Source organism: Petromyzon marinus, chromosome 22 (assembly GCF_048934315.1).
Source record: "Petromyzon marinus isolate PM22_M1 ecotype Great Lakes invasive population chromosome 22, UKy_Petmar_22M1.pri1.0, whole genome shotgun sequence".
Lineage (NCBI taxonomy): Eukaryota > Metazoa > Chordata > Hyperoartia > Petromyzontiformes > Petromyzontidae > Petromyzon > Petromyzon marinus.
Window position 1 is genome coordinate 8,986,672 of NC_133688.1, and position 22,931 is coordinate 9,009,602.

At 47.3% G+C, this 22,931-nt stretch overlaps 1 protein-coding gene across 6 annotated transcripts in view; it reads left to right on the forward strand.

The window, feature by feature from the left end:
- LOC116944795 (ras GTPase-activating protein nGAP-like) overlaps positions 1–22,931 on the forward strand; it is a 641,297-nt gene that overhangs the window by 560,763 nt on the left and 57,603 nt on the right. For all 6 annotated transcript variants that reach the window (XM_032958521.2, XM_032958519.2, XM_032958520.2 and 3 more), the window contains 2 exons: positions 11,201–11,299; positions 17,905–18,462. In XM_032958521.2, coding sequence (XP_032814412.2) covers positions 11,201–11,299; positions 17,905–18,462 — 657 coding nt within the window. The remainder of the gene's footprint in view (positions 1–11,200; positions 11,300–17,904; positions 18,463–22,931) is intronic.

Sequence of the window (22,931 nt, forward strand, 5' to 3'; positions counted from 1 at the left end):
CAGAAACGATTTAAGCCTCAAGCAGAATAAATTCCCATCCATAAAGATATTACTGCCTTGGGCTGACAGAGGTCCCACTCGGCAGAAGCAGTGTCAGTCTGGGGTGAAAAGAGTTCCAGAGAAGTAGAGGGTGCGGAGGAAATTGAATTCTACCCAACTTCATTCAGGCCCAACCTCAGCCATGCACCCCTTTTGCTTGAGAACATGAGAAGATGCGAAATATTACAAACTAGAAGGGGCCATTCAGTCCATCCAGCTTGCTCAGTTGTCAGTGGCAGATGGATACTAGAATCTGATTGAGGTGTTTCTTGACGAGTCCCAGTGAATCAGCTTCTTCCACGTGTTGTGTGGGCCCTTAGCCTGTTCCACACTCCCACCGCTCTTGGTGTAAAACACAATCTCTTCCTCCCAGCCTCGGTCCTGAACTTCCCTACCACATGCGGTCTCCACCGTGGCCGCTCGTTCTCTTGTCTGTGTTGGTCTGGAAGCAGTAGCCATCCGGATTAACTTGGTCGATGTTATTATGATCCTCGCAGCGGCTTTTGGCCAACCATCGGATGAAGATGTTCACTGCATCTCGCGCTTTTAGATGTGCCTCTGCGGCCGTCTGGAATGCTCTTCCTTCCAATATTCGGAAGCCACTGGAGCTATGTATTTTAAAATAACCAAGACTGAATACTCATTTCTTTAAAACTACTTTTTGTGTTTAGTTTGTTGTCCTTCCCGCGCACTTCCGATATGCACGGTTTGCTACGTACGGTGTGAAAGAAGTTCAATATGCATGCATTTAGGATTGTACACACTTGGATTAAGACTAAAGCGATGTAGTGTTTTGAGGCTGTCTTCGTACGTCTCTGTCTTTAAGTCCACGGATCGTTCTGGCTGCTCCCTGTTACACTACTTCCAGGACAGCCTGACAGGTAACCCAAACAGGACACGGGACTCCAAGTGGGGCTGTGCGAGTGCGTGCGTAGGCTCATCGATAAGTCCCTGGATTTATTTTTAGACACTTTACACTGTGTACCCAAGCGTTTTATTGGTTTTCTTTATTGCTTCCCTGGTTTGTGTGGATGAAGACAATGCCTCGTCAACTTGAACTCCTTTATTATGTCGTCGTATCCACATGTTCCACACCCCCGCCCCATTTGATGTTAGTAGTTTTATTATTATTCGATACGTTTTGCTACCTAAATGTAACACTTTACATGTGTTTTAATTATATTTCATTTTCAAGATGTCTACTCAATTTGAATTCGGCCTAAATATTTCTGAATTTTCTTTGCTGTTGTGTCGTTTTTTGCCATGCCTCCTTAGTTTTGCGATCATCTACCAATTCACTAGTGGCGGAATCTGAGTCGTTGATGTAGATTAGAAACTGCAGTGGTCCGGAGTACTGATCCCTGAGGTAATCAACTAATTACAGGTCTGTTCTCCTATAACGTGGTGGTAGTTGTTGCGTTCCTGAAGAACAACGCGTTATGTAAAAATCGCGTTATAATAAATAATATATATAATATAGGGTAAAGCACAGTCCGCAATAACACGTAAGATGCGTACGCAGGCTGAACATAGACTGAGGCGCGTGGGTAGCATCTAGAAGCATCCAGCAGCATCCCACTGCCTTCTGTGATGCTATGCTGAAGCAGCCATACAACCGCTTATTCCGACCTCGCGCGACGTAGTTCCGTTCACTCAATTGCGTTATCCCAAATTCGCATTTTGAAAGCAACACGCATTACAGAACAGACTTTTCTTCTCCCCAGATTGAGGTGACTCCCTTTGTGATGGTTCTTTGTGTTCATTGTGTCAGCCAGCTCTCAATCCAAGTGCATTCTCTTTAATTTTGTGCGGCTTCGAGTTTTTGCAAAGGTCTTTTGTGTGGGACTTTGTCGAAAGCCTTTTGGAAGTCTTAAGTATATTACGTCATATGCTTTAAGTCCACTGCAGTTGTTGCTTCCTCAAACAAATCCAATACATTTAGTTCAGCAAAATCTGGCTTTTCTGAATCAATGTTGGCCATTGTGGACACCACTCTCCACGTGGCAGAAACACATTTGGATAATTTTTGAGTTTATGTTCATAGTTTCTGCTGTTTAGATCATTTTCTTCTGCCGTTGGTGGCAAAACTATATTTTACCGACACATTCAATGTGGCCCACATCTTTAATTTCCTTCACTTAAATATGTAAACAACTTGGGACCGCGTCATGGTTGTTTTGGTGAAAGGTGATCAACTTAAAATCCAGGCCCTTTAAAAGTCCACTCTCTCGCAGCACGTAACAGCCGGTATTGGTGGCTTTCTGAAATGTCTCCGGCAACTGGCCGAGCCGCTGCCACTCCCACGCCTGGTTGATGTGCCAGTACGGGAACAGCCCAGGGCTGCCTAGGATCAGAAACACACCCAGCCCTGTGACTGAGGCGCATCACCCACCGCGTTTGTCTCTGTGGGCCCATGCCCTTCTGCTCTATTTCCCTGCACCCTTTTCCTATCCCCTAATCCCCCCCTGTGGCCACGGGATGGTATTGGGAAGTGTTCTTCATAAGATTGTGAGCCCTCTATGGTTGTGACCGTGTTGTCGTGGCTGGTTCTGCAGTTGACTCGTTGAAAGTGTTTGTGTCAGATCACGTAAGTAAAATGTGTGTCGTACACCTTGCTACACCTGACGCAGCTTATTAATAAAGTTGTCACGTGGACAAAAAGCCACTTTATTCCTGACTCGGGTATCACTTCCTGCCCTTCTGGATGCATACTGATGAAATCACACCACCTATTTAAGGCCCAAGAATTGAGAAACGTTTTGCTCTTGTGGCAACTGCCTGATTCTGTTGAATGTAACTATACCAGAGAAACGTACCAATTGTTTGCTCTCCCAACATACCAGTGTGCTGAAATACAATAAAATTGTGTTAATCGGCTGTGCTGGTTGGACCAGGGTGTTCGACGCACAATGAATCGGCTATGAATCGTAATGCCGCTCGCGAGAGCCTGATGTGTGGAAAGTTTTTGGTTTCATAACAAGGACACACGGCTCTGGGGTTAAACTGAACCAGGCTGCCTTTGGGAACGAGGGTTCTGCAGTGTGGTCTGCTGTGAGCGGCACGTCGGCCCGCTTCCCCGCCGCTGGTGAACGCGAACGCGTTAGCCGTGCGTGACCGGATAGGCTTAGACTTTTGCAGAGCTGCTTACAAGATAAAACACATAATAAATTAGAAAATACACATTTCCAACTTTGTGAAAATAATTACGCACAAAATTAGAAGGTTTTGTGCAAAGTTTAGCGGTGTATCAGAGCACGTGTGCTTAATTGAAAGTGCAGGTACCAGAGGCCCGGGTGCCAGCGTGCACACCGAGGCAGAGCCAACGATGACTGCAGCCTGATGCAATCATTTTTACGTAAATATTTACCGCCTCCTCGTCCTTAGAGAACCAACCACTTGAGCTTCCGCAATAATTTGCCACTGGGGCTCCTCAAAAGCATAACCATCCCCCCCACCCTCCTGTGGAGAACAAACAAAAAATATAATTGTCATAAGCTGGTGATTGTTGTTATGGAGCAAGGATAACAAGCGCGGGACCTGTTCATGAGAGAAAACAATGTCGATCATTCCTGTAAAGCGCTCACAGCTCTGCTCTGTGATCCAGAAAAATATATTATTACGATTGTTTACCCAGGGAAGCCTCGCCGACTCTGAAAACTCTCTGTCATGAGGGTCCTGCCCAAGTTTTCGCAGTTTGGGGGGCGATGTTGGCACTGTGTGCAATCCCAATGAAGAAATTTGCACGTCTATTTTTCAGCATTGGGATGTTTAGCTGATCCGGTTATATTTTTACGTATTTTTGGCTCTGGGAGGAAACTGCAGAACCCGGGGAGGAACTCCATGCAGAGGAGGGGAAAAATATACAAACTCCACACAGAAAGGCGCCTGAGTCGGGAGTCAAACCCAGGTGCTTCTTGATGTGAGGCAAGAAGCACCTCACCTAGCCACCCTGCTGCCCTCATGTAAATTAGCATGATGGAGGGGCCGATGTTGCTACTGTGTAGTCCCAATTGAGTCATTTTGCAGGTCACTTTTCAGCATCGGGATGCTTGCCCAGCACCTGTTACATTGTATGTTTTTTTGCAGCTATAGAAGTAAACCGGAAAACCCGGAGGAAACCCATACAGAGCAGGAGGAAAACGTACACACTCGTCGCAGAAATGCACACGAGTCGGGCGTCGAACTCAAACTCGTTTTGCTCTGGCACAAGTGTGAACCACCGTGCCACCCTTCCACTGTGAAATGACTCGCAAAGGAGCAGGGGCCGGGCTGTGTTACCGTGCTCCCTACTCGTGCTGAGGGTTCACACAGACTGTTATCATGCGTGTATCTACTCTGTCTAAGCTCTTCTATAAGCCGTCCTGACAACGTGTATTTACTCTTAGCTATGCTGTGAGCCAATGTAAGGTTATTATTCTGTTTGTAAACATGCTCAACACACTTGATGTGCCCAGCTGTTGCGACGCTGTCTGGCCGGGCTCCCCTGGTGGATCCCATGCCATGCTTCATTCTCCACGGCTCGCAACTGTTGATTTAATTACGTTATGTTTGACAGCGTAGTACTTTAGGTTTGGATAATTATGGATGAGAAAAAAATGTCATTCAAATGTTATAAAAATTGATGAAATGGTAAATGTTTAATGTGAAGGGTCGATACATAATTATGTGTTGGGGTGACACAACGAGAGAGGTCCTTTGCATGAGAAGTGGAAATAATTTACGAATATTCACCTTCTATGGCAGAAGGGATGCTGCCATAGTGTGGATGGTCAACGCGCTGCACTTGCAATCCGGAGGTCCCCGGTTCGATCTCCCGGCGAGGGAGGTTAATTCATGGGCAAGCTTCGTAAACTCCCAAATCAGTCGATCGGCAGGTGTGGGCAACTCCCCCCTCTTCCGAGATATTCGGCCAGTGTGGAAGAGTAGGCCAATTACTCTCCAGGGGGCCTCTCTTTGGCTCCCTCCTGTGGAGGCCTTTCCATCAATGGCGTGTGCAAGCAATTGCAGGGCTTTGCTTCTATCTCTGATTTAAGATTTACGGTAGGAGTATACAATATTGCAAACAATTAGGGAAAAAAATATCTGTTGTCAAAGTTTCCTCTCTAATTCCTCTACAGCCACTCTGTCACTATTGTTGACCGTCAACCATCATCCCTTCTCTCGACATGTTCTGCCCAAGCCCGTTTACATTTATTAACAATTGTAATTCTTATTTATTTTACCACGTAAGGCCCATTGAGCTATGTAACTCCTTTTTTAGAAGCAACCTGACCACAAATGAAATCTCAACGAAGTGGCTTTATCATGTGGAAATGTATAGCAGCCAGTTTTTCTAAACGCACGTTGATTCTGAATGTGGAGGGAAAAACCGGAGGATCCGGAGAAGAATCCACGGGGAGAGAGACACGCAAACTCCAAAAATGCAGGCGTCAGGGTTGGGATCGAACCCACAACCTACTGTATACCAGGCGAGGTAGTTGACATCTCGCCACCGTGTGTCACTAACCTCCGTGCGTCACTAACCTCCGTGCATTCGCTATTCCACGTGTTCCTCTGTCTGTCTCTCAGTGTTATTCCATGCACGCATCTCTCCATGCCTCGTTTTGCACTTTTCAGTTTTTGTTCAAATTTGTGACTTTCTGGACCATAGCAGATAGAATTTACTGATTAAAACAAAACAAAAAACCCATCTCTTTAGGTATGGTGGTGTATTACTCTTTATTATCCAGTTCATCTTTCCAGAAACACTCAAGTGTGGGGGGGAAAGCAATTGGCATGATAAGTGGTTTTTCGTGCAGTAGAGTGATATGTCATTTGGCGAGTCACTCTCAATGCTCACTTATGTTGTGACATTTAGTGCTCTATAGACTGAAATTACAATGAATAATCAGGGCTGTGTTTTATAGGGGGGAAAGTATTTAATGCCAAAAGTAGGACGCATCAGCTCGAATTTGCAATATGATTGGTTATCACAGACTCGAGGGCCTGTGAGATGCACTGTGAACAGTGAACAGTGCATCTCGCGTCAACCATTGCGTGACATCTTCCTGTTGTGCGTTTCATCTTTTTTTAAATATATAAGAAGTAGAGATGAAGCGGATGCAAGTGTAATATTAGAAGGCATAATTGGAGCTTTTTCGATGAAACCTCTCGGTGATCGTCGTCAGCACCACCATTTACATCGTTGTCATCGTCATCGTGATCACTGTTTAATTTGATATGTCCATGTACATTTGCGTGTTTCAAAGCAAAATGGAGTGAAACTCCCTCGGGATATTACAAAGACAGAATGACATTTCCAAGGATTAATGAGTAACATTTTGACGTCTTAATCGTCAGTCACGGTTGTGGTGTCTGTGGTTCCCTCTTAGTTTCTCTCACAGCAGGAAACGTATCTTGTAGTTCAAGGGTATATGCAGTGAACGGTACTAATAATAATGTCAACTTGTAACGTGTGCAGTGTCCGCTCACTCTGGACGAGAGAGTACACTATCTGCAGTGCATTTGCACCATCAGCAAGCACCTCCACGATGGAAAGTTATTTGCGGAGGAAGTTTTTTGTACACCGCATGAAATGTGTGATGGATTGTATCATTAGACCACCCAATGAAGGGGGGCGCATTGAGAAGATATCGTTTAAAGGTAACTCGTGCGTTGGCTCAGAGCATTGGAGCGGTTGGAACTGGTGAAGGGTTTTTTCACAACGGGAATGGGGGGAGGATGGCTGGTGGCATGGTGGTGGCCACCTCCGCGTGCTTTTGCGATGAGTCCAGGGAGCCGGGAACAATGCCCCGCTCTCTCACACGCGTGATTACACGCGGTGATGTAAGCGCGTGCGTCACCCTGCCTACGGGGCCCGCCAAGGACTCCAGCCCGGCCGCTTCCTCGAACACTACGCAACAGTGCAGAATTAACGGTGGCTTTGATTACTCGGGGAAAACCATTGTAAGCTTTCTTTTGGTCCATAGCCAGTGTTACAGATACAATTCACGCATATTTTCTCGAGTTTATACATTTTATTGAGTAAATAAGTAAATAAATTAATGCAAGGTTTATTTAACAACAGATCAATTGTATTACTGTTTATCTGCTAACATTAAATTGTGTTGAAAAACTTGCATATGAACACATATACACTTGCAAGCTTGCACTGCTCAGCCATATTATTATTAGCCTACAAAAGTAAATGGAATGGGTTTTGCCATCTTGAGCTATGTTACATTGCATTTCAGCATTCGTGTCAAATTATTTATAACAATTAAAGTGCCTGAAATGTGCTATAGTGAAGTAAATTGTAGTGGTTTGTATAGTCCAATTAAAAGTGTGTTGTTGTTGTTGTTAGGGAACTGGAAAGAGAGGAAGACCTAACAGAGAATGGCTTGATGTCGACATAAGAGATTGGTGCCAGAAAGATGTGGCACGACTTGAGCAGATTGGCACAAAACAGAGGAAAGTGGGGACGAATGATCAAATGTGCAGGTTACACCTAGGGGCTATCTGCCCATGGATAGTGATGATGATGTATATTTCAGTTGTAAGCATTGTGTTACTGTGTCTAAAGCATGCCTCCTCTTATGCCGCCTAAATCATAACCTTTGGCGGTGAGCGTCGATGGAATACAGACATTTCCCTCTGGAATTTACTTCTGTGTGCAACAGCGATGCACGTGTTCCTTTTTAGTACCACAGATAACGCTTTGTGTTCAAAGTGTTATGCATGTTCATGCTTCTTTATCGTGTTTTTTGTCACACGAGGAGTTTACTCTTACACATTCTGTACAACTGGGTTACGCGTGTGATATTGCTGCTTCACAGAAACTGTACCAGCAAAGAATGTGTTTGGGCAGAGATCTATTCATGACCGTGTTTTTGATGATGATGATCTTACAAATTCACATCTCACTTATGATATTCTGCTGGAGATTGAACTTTCGCATAGTGTATTTCAACTTTTTTGGTCTTTTTTCCAAATAAAGTTTGCGCTATTAGCTTAATGTCATAGACTAAGAATCCATTTGGAATTCCGATAGAACTGTTTGACCCTGTGTATTTGCAAAATATGTTTCACGGGACTTACCCTTTGCACAGTGGGGGGGGGGGGGTCGCATTCTCCCACGCACTCTATGGGATTTTTCTCATAGCCGTCAAGCCAATATTTCCTAATTTTCACAATTGTAATTTTTGCCAAATTAAGTTGAGAACCAAATTTTATGTGAGGGGGTTTTTTGCGTGCAGAAATTTGGCTGAGACAATAAATTCACTACACTTGAGAACTGGGATTAAAACACACGGGACTGCCCAGATTCGAACCCAGGATCTCAACGGTGCCAACTCATTGGTCTGATCTAAGCCGGGCGGTGGTGGCTTATGCTGTACATGGACTGTAATCCAGCACTGGATGCGAGGGTTGGTGGTATATTCTTAGTTTTTTCTCTTCAACGTGACTTTACCGAAAAAACTAAGAATATGAATTACTGCAATCACGAAAGCTTTAAATCAAAAATTTGGTTGGTGGTATGTTGAACGTCTTTCGCACTGTATGTAGCCAACCGTGCTAATTGGAGGTGCGGGCAAAGGACAACAAACAAAACACAGACAGCAGTTCTAAAGAAATGAGTTTTCAATTTAGATTTAGAAGGGCATAGCCCCAAGGACTTCCTAATATCAGAAGAAAGAGCGTTCCAAACAGCCGCAGAAGCACAAGACGGCCGCAGAATCGCACCTGTTTTGCAAAACTCTCTTACCGTGGGCGTCGAGGAGGAGCCGTACCCGGCTTGCCTGGAGACGGCAGTACAGAAAAAATGCGGACTCCACCTGTTGTCTGTATGGGATAGAGCGTTGCCCCCTTGCATGCATGGTTTTTCTCTGGGAAGTTGCGGTTTCCTTCCACATGTAAACATTAATTTGCCAAGAACACTTATTTAATATATGGAGGACCGCAGGGCTTGGGCAATCTTTGGCACCAACTAATCACGTGGCTGCCTCCATGCTTGTCTGTGGTTCTGCCTCGTGCCTCTGCATCGTTTTCTGTCTACGAGAGCAAGCAAATATTATGCAGCGCGTTACAAGTTGATATTATTTGTATTATTATTATCTCTGAGCCAACAGGCCAATTCGGTACAGCATATTTGCATGGAGTAGTTCCCATGTGATAAATGAGGAAAAGGCAGCATATGCAATAATGATCCTGAGTGAAAAGAGACTTTGCAGTGTACGCACGTTGTGGCATACCACGCCAAGCCACTGAACTCAAGAGACGCGGAACTGAGGCAAGGCAGCCCAGTGACACCTTCCAAAAATGCTAAATATGCACGCATTATAAGTGGCTCACCTTTAATCTTAAAGATTATGAATGCATACTACCCCATACTCTGCCTTCACTCAGGCACACAATGATCCTGCTGAGTTTACTCAGAACTAATTTTTGTAAATGCAAAATGTGTTTACTTGCAAATCTTCAAAAGCACAGGGGTGTCTGTATTTAATGCCGTTATTATGGGGTGGATTAGATAGATAATGGACATTTTGGCGAGCTTTGACAACTTTGATGTTAATTTGTAGTGAAGGTTCATACATGCGTACACACACGCGAGCAGACGCCCACGCCAATGTGCCTGTGCGCACAACCCCAAGTGGGCCTCCCATGAGGCTTCAGCCACTGGTGCTCGCACACGCACGCACACACACAGACCCACTCACACACAACAACAACAACCGCCATTCGCCACTAAGTGGCAGTGACATCACCACGACGCTTGTGCCAGGCCATGTGCACCTTGAGGCCACGTGAAGTGTCGAACGCCCGTGGGCAGGAGGTCACGGGGCAGACCCAGGTGCCACGGGTCGACTGACTGAGATGATTGGCTGGTGCACCACCTGTGCCCCCTACTGTGCCAACCTGCTGTGCTTTAGCCACCCGGCGCTCCGCTCGTTGTTGTGAGCGTCGCTCCTCCGCCCTCCGTTGTTGTTGGAGGGCGACTGCCTCCAACTGCTCAATAGCGTCCTTCACGAGCCTCCTCCACAGAGGCCGATCTTGACACCGCTAGTACCAGTCATCGGCAAGTCCACTCAGCTCCACGTCCTCCTGTACCACATCACTCCATCTCTTCTCTAGCCCGTGCCGCGCCCGTTTAGCCCCCTCGATCCGGCCGAACAAAAGCTGTTTCGGCATGCGGTGGCTGGGCATGCGGGTTACATGACCCAGCCAACGCAGCCTTGCCTGCCGGAGGAGCTCACTGATGGGACCTTGCCCAGATCTTTCAAGGATTTTTGAGCTCCTCACACAATCCAGCCTGGTTAAACCCAGGATGGATCGTAGGCAGGCCAGCCTAAATGTTTCCAACCGGCGAAGATGCTCCATTAAGGGGTCCACGTTTCGCAAGCGTAGAGAAGGGAGGGAATGACCGTGGCCGAGAAGACCTGAAGCTTAGTGCGGAGCGACAGACCAGGTAGCTTCCACACAGCGTTACGCAACCGATGAAAAGATATTGCCGCTCGACTGATTCGGAGTGAGACCTCTGCTGTTAAACTGGAGCCAGTCACTCACACACACACACACAGACCCCACACAGACCCCATGTACATACACGCACACATGCAGCCCCCAAACAAAGATCTCCCGTATAGCCTTTACAGACTATAGGAGCAAGTGCTGATAGCGAGCACCTATGAAGGCCGGCACGACACACAAGGCGGGGGGAGGTGGCCGGCACCATGCCCGGCCGGGTTTGTCTCCCAGTGGCGATGTTTAACACACTCTTCCAGGTACTTATTTGAGGATGAGCAACCTAGAGGAGGACCAGGACTGGTTCAGATAATCAGCACTGATGTTGGCCGTGATCGGGAATCGAACTCTGGTTGCCGGGTTTGTGGCGCAGCGTGCTAACCGCTACACTACCTACCGCTCCCCACACTCGCACAGAGTGTGTGCACACACTCGCAACCCCCATCTACACACGCACATGCAGACCCCTACTCACACACAGACGCACAGACCCCCACGCACACACAGCACTCACGCATAAACACACACATAAACCAACACGATTCACGCGCACGCACACACACACAAGCACGCCTGCACGCAAAACCATCCACATCGGGCGAGCGTCTCACCAGGCTCCTGCGTCTCGTCCCACCCCCCCCCCCACTTCCGCGCGCAGGTGATCACGTCGAGCGGCAGCAAGTGCTTCTCTTGTCGCTCGGCCGCCGAGCAAGACAAATGGATGGAGAACCTGCGGAGGATCGTGCAGCCCAACAAGGTAACCCCCCGCGCGCATCCCAGGGCTCGGAGCGCCGTCCTGTGGCGGCGTCGCCATGGCCACACGGCCACGCGGCGCGAGCTCTCGTCGCTGCCGTTACCGCCCTCTGCCACGTCCGCCCGAAGGCGATTTTATCAGCGTAGTTGTTGATAACCCATTATAAATGTGAATTTACGCATCTGCCGCACGCGCTGCTTCTGTAACCTTGTTTGTTCGTGAACGAAGGCGTCCGTCATAGACGTCTTGCTTTGTAAAGGTTGTCTTGTTGTTGTCGTCGTCGTTTTCAGGCAGTTTTGTTTACGAACGCGTTGAGTTGCTTTGTTGTCTGTGTCTGCGTGGGGTATCGCCAGATGATTTTGTTCAAATTTGCAAGATAATTCTCTGCCAGTGTAAATAGTTTTATGTTCTTGTCATATTTGTGCGCATTGCACACAGGTGTAGTTATGCCTTGTGGTGCAGCGTGGGCAGCACTGGAGTACAGTTATACCTCGATATGCGTATATTCTATCAACAATTTTTGGGTATCACGAAGTTGGGAATTGTTATAACCTTTATTAAGCACCGAAAGCTAAAATTTCAGTAAAATAGTAAATAAATGCATTGAAATTAATAAATTATGCGTGCGCCAATCTCCAGTACTGCATACATAAGAATTAATTGTATTCACTGTTTCTTTTACTTTCGTCAGTTTTCGGTTTTAATACTGTGCAGCATAAAAGATAATATAATTTTCAATATTAATTGTTTTTGTTTACAATATTTTTGGTAAGCAATGAAATGTTTATAGCATTAAATGGTAAGTTGCAAAAGCCGGGAATGAATCCTCATCGTGCTGATGTTCTAAGTGATTCAATACACGAAGTTTCGATATACGAACGAAGCTCCAGGAACGCTTCGTCTGTCGAGGTATTGCTGCACTTTGTTGTTTATTTCTCCATGAAGTGCCCTCCTCGTGTGACTTTGCACAGGACAGTTTGGCTGGTGTGACGGGGTAAGACCGCTTGCAGATTCCACTCGCCGTGTATGAGCACTGAATTGCCTTCCTTCGATCCCGTGCACTATTTAAACATGACATTGGAGACATTGATTTCGATTACCATTTGTTGCAAATTTATCAAGTTCACACTTTGCTAATTCATATTTATTTCCATTTCCAAGTTTTGAAGCGGCCACCGTGGCGCCACCATGGCGAGATGTTAACTACCTCGCCTGATGTACAGGAGGTCATGGGTTCAGTCCTGACACCTGTATATTTGGAGTTTGCATGTTCTCCACATAATTGTTTGGATTTTTCTCTGGGTCCACCGGATTTTCCCTATACATTTAGAATCATCAACGTGTTGCAGTGGGTCAGAGTTCGAGGCAGCCGCTGGTGGTGCAGCTACGGAGAAAATGCCGCTCAGCCAGGACAGTCCTGCTACTGGGTTTGCGACGTGAAAATTGTCAGACGTGCTGGGGAGGATGCGGCGGTTGTTTGCTGCCGTCAGTCCAGCGAGAATGGTGGGAGGGTCAAGTATGGTGGGAGACCTCGAAAGAGAGCCCAGTGGCGCAGGATAGCGATGTTGCACTCCATCCTTGCGTTGACAAGGTAGCCACTTCAAAGTGTTTAGTGAAGCTATGGCAGCCACGTGGTTACGCACAATGCTTAGGGCAGCGCAATCTAGGTTGTGTTTTGGAGGCGCCTGTAAGTTTGCTGAGGTGTTTTTCTGATGTCCGATTACGTGGCTTTATTTTGTCGAGGACGTGGTTGTTGAGTGAGAAGACCGAGTCCAAGGTGACTCCGAGGATTGTAAAACGAGTTGACTGGTTTTTTCAGGAGCGGTGCCTGCAGTGAGGCGCTGCCTGTCGCCTGAGGAAAGGGCTATGGTTTTGTCCCGGGTTTAATGGGAGGTCATGGGTTCAGTCCTGACACCTGTATATTTGGAGTTTGCATGTTCTCCACATAATTGTTTGGATTTTTCTCTGGGTCCACCGGATTTTCCCTATACATTTAGAATCATCAACGTGTTGCAGTGGGTCAGAGTTCGAGGCAGCCGCTGGTGGTGCAGCTACGGAGAAAATGCCGCTCAGCCAGGACAGTCCTGCTACTGGGTTTGCGACGTGAAAATTGTCAGACGTGCTGGGGAGGATGCGGCGGTTGTTTGCTGCCGTCAGTCCAGCGAGAATGGTGGGAGGGTCAAGTATGGTGGGAGACCTCGAAAGAGAGCCCAGTGGCGCAGGATAGCGATGTTGCACTCCATCCTTGCGTTGACAAGGTAGCCACTTCAAAGTGTTTAGTGAAGCTATGGCAGCCACGTGGTTACGCACAATGCTTAGGGCAGCGCAATCTAGGTTGTGTTTTGGAGGCGCCTGTAAGTTTGCTGAGGTGTTTTTCTGATGTCCGATTACGTGGCTTTATTTTGTCGAGGACGTGGTTGTTGAGTGAGAAGACCGAGTCCAAGGTGACTCCGAGGATTGTAAAACGAGTTGACTGGTTTTTTCAGGAGCGGTGCCTGCAGTGAGGCGCTGCCTGTCGCCTGAGGAAAGGGCTATGGTTTTGTCCCGGGTTTAATGGGAGGTGATTTGGCCTAAGCCAGTGCTGTGAGGCTGAGGTACAATTTGCGAGATTGAGTGGGCCCTGATCGGAGGTTAAGAGTGGGGTGTAATTGAGTGTCATTGGTGTAGGTTCGATAGTTAATTCCGTGACTATCGATGACCTGACCAATTGGGAAGACGTAGATGGAAAACAGTGAAGGACCCAGGACCAATCCCTGAGGGGCACCTGCGGTGGCGTCGAGGACCTGCCGACCTTGACATGGAACCTCCTGTCAGTGAGATGAGATGTGAGCCGTTGTAGAGCTGTGCCGCTGATGGTGAAATCAGATTCTGGATGTGTTCAGTCCTACTGTTTAAAGTAGCGGAGGTGGCAGATGCGTTGAGGCCTACTAGAGCGACGGTGGCGCCGAAGTCCTGAGAGGCTAAGGTGTCGTTGGTGATCGTGACGAGTGCAGTCTCAGTCGAGTGAGCTGGGCGGTGGGTAGACTGAAGGGGGGCAGAAATTGGTGGATGAAGTGATGCGATCTTCCCTTCTGACAAGGGCGAGGCGCTCCTGGAGTTTTGAGATCGTTGATAAGTTAGTTGGTCATAGGGCAGGGTCCTCGGGGTGGAAGCCATGTTTCTTTAGTAGAGGAGTCACTTAGCCTAATTGGAAAAAGGCTTTAGCAAAATGAGAAAATCACCATTGAGAGTTTAACAGTGCAATGCTTTAAGCCGCTGGCTGGTAGGAGATCCAGGGTAGAGGTTTTTTTTATATACAGTTTTGGACTTTAGAATGAGAACCTCTTGACGTGCGACAGATGAGAGGAAGCAAAGTCCAGAGTGGAGGAAGGGGGGCGAAAGAAGGAATAGCTGGGGGTTGATCATGACTGGCCGAAAGAGGTTTAATAATGTTGGAGGCCATGCTGGTAATTGGCTCTTAAAATTTGAAATTTAAGAGCAAGTGAAGAGTCGGCTTGGTGACCGTGCCAAATTGTCTCGTGGTTGTGATGAGCAAGGTCAGTGCGGCCATGAATCCCAAACCATCGATCACATTGTAAACACCGACTGCTGTCTTTTCTCCCTTAAAGGAGGAATGGACGAACATTTGAGTGGATGATACATCTAAAAATACATCTTTAATCTGCTGTTATTAATCCACACGAAAGAAGGAGAGGAATGCCATTAAGTGTGGACCGGAGGTTGATGCGGGTGGCTAACTGCGGAGATGATCTGTTGGTTTATGTATTAGGCTCTTGAGGCCATGATGAGCTTGTTTGTGGCTTTGCAGCAAAACGATAAGTGATGCCGTCAGTTTCAAGTCTGGATCACAAGCACATGGTTCTTCTGCACTTTGATGCAACAGCCGATCCTGAGAGCCGCCGGTTGTCACAAGAGGGAAACCGGCTGGTTGCACGTTTAACGGGTTGCTGACACGTCGATGACATGTCTGAGGTCGAGGTCAAGTTGATTGGTGCAGATTGTGGCATTGGATGATGGTGAGGCAAAGGAGGAGGTGGAGGTTAGCGGCTTCTTAAATGTGCTGTAGTTGAAGTGGACAAAGGCCCGAGAGTGATGGGTGATTTTCTAGGGTGGCTGGTTGATAGATGATGCCTGGACAACCTTGGGGGGTGATCATCTTCATGAAAAGACTGTGAATGTTCTGAGTGATTTGGGTTGATATTTAATATTGGGCTCAACGATGAGGTGAAATGTTGATACCAACAGCCATGGTGTCGCGAAGGAAAGGATGTCACGAAGGCGATGGTCAAACTCACCTTCCGAGGAGCCAGGGCAGTGAAAATCACAGGCGATGATGAAACCTGAATCGCTGCAGAGGAGAGGAGGTCTGGAAGGTCGCAAAGCTCTGTCAGAAAGATTTATGTTACTGTCTGGTGGGACCTCTGCAGCTCAAGTGTTCCATATCAAAAGAGAATAGTCCTGTCGTTTAAGCGTGAACTGAAGTGTACGGCGGCATGTAGGATAATAATGATATGTGAAACACAGTGTGGGTTTGCAATTTTTATTTGATGGGTTTTTTTTTAATTTGTAAATATTGAAATTGGCAAAAAATATAAAAAAATACATTATATTTTTTCGGCAAAAAATAGTTACACTAAAGACTCCTGCAAATCCAAATTAATTGGGACTTGACCCCTTGTGGATTTGAGCATTATAAGAGGATTAGCAATTGTACGAGAAATCCACGAATTACTTGTGATTATTGTCCACGAATTGCTTTGGCGGCAGAGTGGCGCAGTGCAGCGGTAACACTCGCGGCTCGCAGCAAGAAGGGCTTCTCATCGATTCCCGACTCGGGCGCCTCTCTGTGTGGAGTTGTATGTTCTCCCCCCTGTTCTGTGCGGGTTTCCTCTGGGCTGTCCGCTTTCTTCCCAGAGCTAAAAATACACACGCACAATGTAACTGATATTGCTAAAAAAAATTTCACCTGCAAATCACTCATTCCCCACTGCAATAACTTGGCAGGACCCTCCCGCAAAAGAGTCTTGAGACCCGGCGAGGCTTTGTGATCTCTCTTGGCTTCATCACGCGCACTTTGGGAAACCTTGTTCTAGTCTCCACACCACGTAGGCCACGCAAAAGGACAACTGAGCCAAGTAGACAGTGAGCAGAAGTTGAACCCAGGCCGTCAGGATCACAGCGCAGTGTCTTGACTACCGCGTCACTGCTCCTCTTCCCCTCCGCTACAAAAGCTTGCACCTGCCTACGTAATTCTAGAACAGAAATTGGCACGTAGCTGAAAAAATATTCAATGTGCCTTTTCTGAATGTCGTCCTTCTGTGGGAGTAGCTCACCTCAAGCCAATGCCTGTTCCCATTCTGCCCCCATAGCCTCTCAATTCCCACCACCCCTCTCATTATCCTCCCGTTACCTCTTCACTCCACCTCCCCTCTCACAGCCTCTCCCCCCCCCCCATGACCTTTCTCATTCTCTTCAAAGTCCGCAGACATTGTCCTAGTTTCTCAATTCATGAGCATCTCTTTCGGTGTAAATACCTGCAAAAACACATGAGGTGGCAAATACTGAACTCACAGCCACAGCACACATCTGTGCTGCAGTATATATCTATGGCAAATGACCAATGACCCCAATTCATTAATTCTCACACCACGGAACCTTTGCTATTTTGCCAACGGTGTCGTGGAATGAGATTCGGCCTCTGTTAAAATAGGATCGCACAGAATGGGAAATGATGCATGTGCCCGTAGCCCCCCTTAAGAGAAAGAAAATTAACCGCATAAATTATGCAGAGGTAATCAGTGCTGCAGGTTGCAACCCTAACGAGTAAACTCTAAATCTCATCTTAGCGGTCACTGTGTGATTCACCGTGCGCGTGCGTTGAAGCAGGCTGTGGTTTTGAGAACGGATGCTGCCACCAACCGTATAACGGCAATCACATCACCTGACGTTGTCAGGTGATGTGATTGAGAGCGCAATTTGGCCGTGCTGCTCCAATCCAGATGAATCATTGTAATCTGTGAGGGGTGCAACAATCTCGACTCTGCTGGATTGGCTCTAGCGTGTAGAGAGAGTGGCTCTATTGAGACTCGCAGGAGGGAGGGGGGTCGCGGTGGGGGGGAAGTGGGGACCATTGTGGCTGAGGTCAAGATGTCTTGACGTCTCTCTTGGAAGAAGTTGGAATACAGCCGAGAATGGCATTTTTGTTCGAGAGATTAAGTGTGGAATTATTATTGACTGGATGGTAAGTTCGCTGTTCATTCAGTTTTGGGTATTTCTTTTTTTACATTTGTGCTTTTTGGTGTTGGGGGGGGGTTCACTCAACATGATTGGATTTCATCATTTGCCCCGATTAAATATTTTCAGCGTGATAAACAGTGATGGTATTTCAATACCACGTCAGTGCTTGTGCATGCGCAGAGTAATTGTATTTTAATGACAATTGGCACAGTGCTTGTGCTTCCTTGAATTGTAATACGGAATGTGTCGGTGTGCGCACGGAGAAAAAACTCGCGTTCGTGAATGGCTTTCGTTGCCGGTTCATCACCTGTCAAGGGAACTCAGACATTTCCACGCTCATTTACATTTGCGTGGATTTTCGTTCCCCCAAGGACAACATCCAGAGAGTGGAGAATGACCTGAAGGTGTGGATCATTGAGGCTAAGGAGCTCCCGGCCAAGAAGAAGTACTTCTGCGAGATCTGCCTGGACGACACGCTCTACGCTCGAACCGCCAGCAAGGCCAAGGTGGACAACCTCTTCTGGGGAGAACATTTCGAGTTCAGTAACCTGCCGGCGGTCAAGCACATCATGGTACACCTGTACAAGGACACGGACAAAAAGAAGAAGAAAGAGAAGAGCAGCTACGTGGGGCTCGTCAACATCTCGGTGGAGGGCGGCACGAGCGGGCGGCAGTTCGTGGAGAAGTGGTACCCCCTGAGCACGCCCAACCCGGGCAAGGGCAAGGGCGCGGTGCCCACGGTGCGCATCAAGTGGCGGCACCAGCAGCTCAGCATCCTGCCCATGGAGCGCTACAAGGAGTTTGCCGAGTTCCTGAGCGCGAGCTGCCTGCCGCTCTGCCTGCTGCTCGAGCCGGTGCTCGGCGTCAAGAGCAAGGAGGAGCTGGCGCGGGCGCTCGTGCGCTTCCTGCACACCACTGGCAGGGTCAAGGTAAGGGGGTGGAGCGGGGTGGGGGGAGGGGTTACCTGGCGACCTCCAGCCTGGCGCGGTAGCTGCGAGGGCGGAGCGAGTGTTTTCAAAAGGTGCCCCGTGGATTCTCTCCACTTGTGTGGTTATCTTCATGAGTGCCACGGTGGTGAGATGTTAACTATCTTGCCTGGTATGCATGAGGTCGTGGGTTCGATCCAGACCCTGACTGATGTGTATTTTGAGTTTGCGTGTCTCTCTCCCTGTGGTCGCCTGGATTTTTCTCCGGGTCCTCTTGTTTTTCCCTCCACATTTAGAATCAACATGCGTTAGGAGAATTTGGATGCTGTACATTTCCACATGATAAAGCCACTTCGTTGAACTATCATTTTTGGCTAGGTCGCTTCTAAAAAAGAGTTTTATAGCTCAGTGGGCCTTAGCTGGTAAAATAACAAATAATGAAGTTTTAAGGTCTCCAAGTGGAATTAACCCAGCATGCATAGCATCCTTTCCACTTACAGAACAGGAATAAAACGTGCCCTTCATTGTTGTTAACAACCACTCTCCAGCTAATTTCAAATTCTGTTGTAATCCAGTGCTTCAGGCTTTGGCTTTTCTTCAGAGCAGGGAGGGAGGTTAGAGGGGTGGTAATATGCTTTAAGTGCTTTCCCACTGGAAATTAATCCACACAATGTAGATTTTTCTGCAAAGTAAACTATTTTGAGTGAACCCTTGAGTAGCTGTAATTCTGTAGCGGAGTGAGTGGAGTGCTAAGTAAATCTCGTTTTAAACGCAAAGGTTACAGGTTTGACTGTTGCCTGGGAAGTAAATTGACTCATTCCCTAGACTAGTCCACGCAACCGGAGATAACTCTGCACTATCACGGCCATAGAGCTCATACCGTAATGCTTGAATAATCTGTTCTACATGACAGCCCGCTCTTCCTACGAGTACCGTGCATTAAACTTATTTTAGCATTTTGTTCGAATATTGGTAATTTATCGGCAAACATCCAGGTACCCACTGGTGTTCTTAATGTGTTTTTATACCCGTGAATTATTCAGCAGGGGTTGATGAATGCAGTGTTCTAAATCAGTGCAGGAGAGCGGCGGCGCAGTGGATTCGTACACCGGGCTGTAACGAGCACGGCTATCATCAGTGGCGAGTGGTATCTGGTCCGGTCTTAGCCGCCCTCCCTTCACCAACCCGCACTTAACCAGTGTGGTGACGTTTGGTCTAAAAACCTCCATGACCGACACACAATGGGAAGGCTCTCTCTCAGCGGTCGATTGACAGAAGAACAGTCAATTATTACACCTTACATTGCCGATGTGTATTTCATAATAATAATTACATCATTATTCTTCATTTTTTTATATAATGTAATATATGTGTGTGTGTGAGTGAACTGGTTGGGGGTTGCGGTGGTGTTGCGAAGCCACATTCTTCCACTACTGGTCAGGCACACGGTGACTCAATCACTGGCTGCAACAACAACAAAATCCATCATCCATCTGTGGTTGGTAAAATTGGTACCAGTAAAAAATGTGCCTTCCCCATGTGGATAGACTGGGCCCTGTCATGTGAATGTCGAATTTCCTCCCACTGGCTCAGGGCCACCAATGGATGTGGCCTCAGCCCACTGCTCGTTTGAAGGTTGAGACACTTTCGAATGTTGTGTTTTTTCTTGCACAAATGCTTGCACTATTTAGAGCTCCAAATTATTTCCCAGCTGCCTCTTTGTAAGAGTTGCACGTTTTCTATATTTGGCTCCTGCTTGGTTAAAAAAACATTTACTTAGTTGAAATAAGCACTGCCAAAAGTAAACGTGCTGAGGATATCGCACCTAACATACTGCTAAGTGCAGACTATTTGGTTCCCAAATGTGGCTTTTAGGAATGAAATATCTAGCTTAACCATGCGGGTTGCCCCAGGCTATGGTCATGTCCCTAATGGTCCGAGTGCACAAGAGCAATAAACCAGAGCAGGATACTCGCATTTGTGGGAAGCAATCACAGGAGCAGACTTTGCCGTGTGCCTCATTCTCACTCGCATTTTAAACATTAACTGCAATGAGTACAAAACAGCTGATAGTTTGGCAGTGATTGTTACTTTGAGAAGAAAATGTAGAAATTCCAGTGACTTTTGCTGTAATTGAAAACAGGACGTTGAGATTTACACATTGCACAGAGCATATTTTAACGTCACACATTTCCGTTGCAACGTTGTTCGTCATTTGGTCACTCTCTGGTGGAATTCGGCGATTTTTTGTTTTACACCATCGTCTCAATTCCACCATTCGCAAGTCACGAGGAAGCCGCTCTTGAAGAGAGAACGACGCGCGAGGAACCAGGCTTTGGGCCAGCGCCAACAATTGCCCAAGCCCTTTTGTACCCACTATATATGTCGATGTTTTCAGCCAATTAACGAGCGCTTACATGTAAGAGGAAAGCAGAGCACCCGGAGAAAACCCACACGTGGGACGGGGTAAATCTATTCCATAAAGACGGAACAGGTGGAGTCCACAGTATCGCCATGTACGGACTCCTCCTCGACACCTGCACGAAGGGAGTATCACGACATTTGTGTGACCCACCAACCATTGCTTTGATACAGTGTCGGGTTGCAGGCGTGCGCCACGTCCAAACGAGCCCATTCCGCTGCAGCCCGGGAATTGCCCAAAGTGAGCAGGGTTAGGGGCAGAGTTAGAGGGGGGTCAGCAGTTTAGGGTAGGCTTAGTTGCAGGTTCAGGATTTGCCTAGAGATAGGGGAAAGTTTCTGGCGGAAACTTTCCTCCACCGTGCAGAATCGCATCAAGGACACTTTGAGGACGTGGCTTGTGCGGGGAGCACTTCAGCATCGTCACCTTCCTCATCATCATCACTGAGTTTAAGTAGCACAGTATTCTTTTTACCAACCACTACAAATACACAATTCAGTGGAGGGCAGAGCAGCATACACACACATTCGCCTGTGTGTGTGGCACAGATGGGTGGGGAGCGGTAGTTAGTGTAGCGATTAGCGTGCCGCTCTATGAACCCAGAGACCCGAGTTCAATTCCCGCTCAGGGCCAGCACCGGTGACGATTATTCGAACCAGTCCTGGGCCTCTCCTAAGTCGACTCAGCCTAAAATGAGTCGACTTAGGGGAGTGGTGTGTAAACATCACCACTGGGGAGACGAAAGCGGTCTGGCGTGGTCTGGCAACCCACCCCCTCGTACCATGCCGGGCTTCATAGGTGCTCGCTAACAGCACTTGTCCCAACAGTCTGTTAAGGCTATATAGGGGATTTTTGTTTCTCACACATATGGAGCCTGATTGGTTGGCTCGGACCACCGCCCAGCGGAGCGAGCACGCTACCGCCAGCTGTTGATTGGCTGCGGGGGTTTTGTGCCAAATGGGAATAGGACCCAAATTCTGTGCACGGATCTGGCACGGTCGTTGTTGCTATGAATGTCCACCTATCGCTGAAATTGCTGCAAAAGCGAAAAATCACATTGCAGAATCCGAATATTTATTTATATTGGAGGAATCCGATGAGCTAATGTGCTCTTTTTCACAGATGTCCAGTAGGGATGGGTAAGAAGTCGGCAGTATGTTAGGTACACGATATCCCAGCACGTTCACTTTTGCCGGTGCATATTTCAACTCGGGAATGTATTTTTAACCAAGCAGGAGCCATATAAAGAAACGTGCATCCCTTAAAAAGGGCAGCTGGGAAATAATCTTGAGTTCGCATCGTGGTAGCATTTGTGCAACAACAAAAAACACAACATTCAAAAATGGCTCAATGTTCAAACGAAGCAGTGGGCAGAGGCTCCATCCATTTGTGGCCCTGAGTCAGTGGCAGGGACCAGTCTCTCCCTAGGAAAGCTATTTTTTTTTAAAAAATATCGCTTTGTAGCATTTGTGCAACAACAACAACAAATCCCAGACTACAAATGCTGCAATGCATGAGGCCGTGGGAGTCTCGAATTGCGGCTACGTAGTCGGGTGTCAGCACCGCTCGACCATAGCCACAAACCCCTTTGAGCAAAGGTGAGGCCTCTGCCCCCCCCCCCTCCCCCGTTCCTTACAAGCAGAACGTACGGAACGGGCGAGCGCTGGCGACCAGCGCTGGCTTTGTAGCGGCTCTCCCTTGTTGTTTCTGCTGCTGTTTGGTTGTGTGTTAGAAACAAGGACATCAATCGTCCATTGCACGCACAGTGAGGGAAATAAGTATTTGATCCCCTGCTGATTTTGTACGTTTGCCCACTGACAAAGAAATGATTGGTCTATAATTTTAATGGTAGGTTTATTTGGACAGTGAGAGACAGAATAACAACAACAAAATCCAGAAAAACGCATGTCAAAAATGTTATAAATTGATTTGCATTTTAATGAGGGAAATAAGTATTTGACCCCTCTGCAAAACATGACTTAGTACTTGGTGGCAAAACCCTTGTTGGCAATCACAGAGGTCAGACATTTCTTGTAGTTGGCCACCAGGTTTG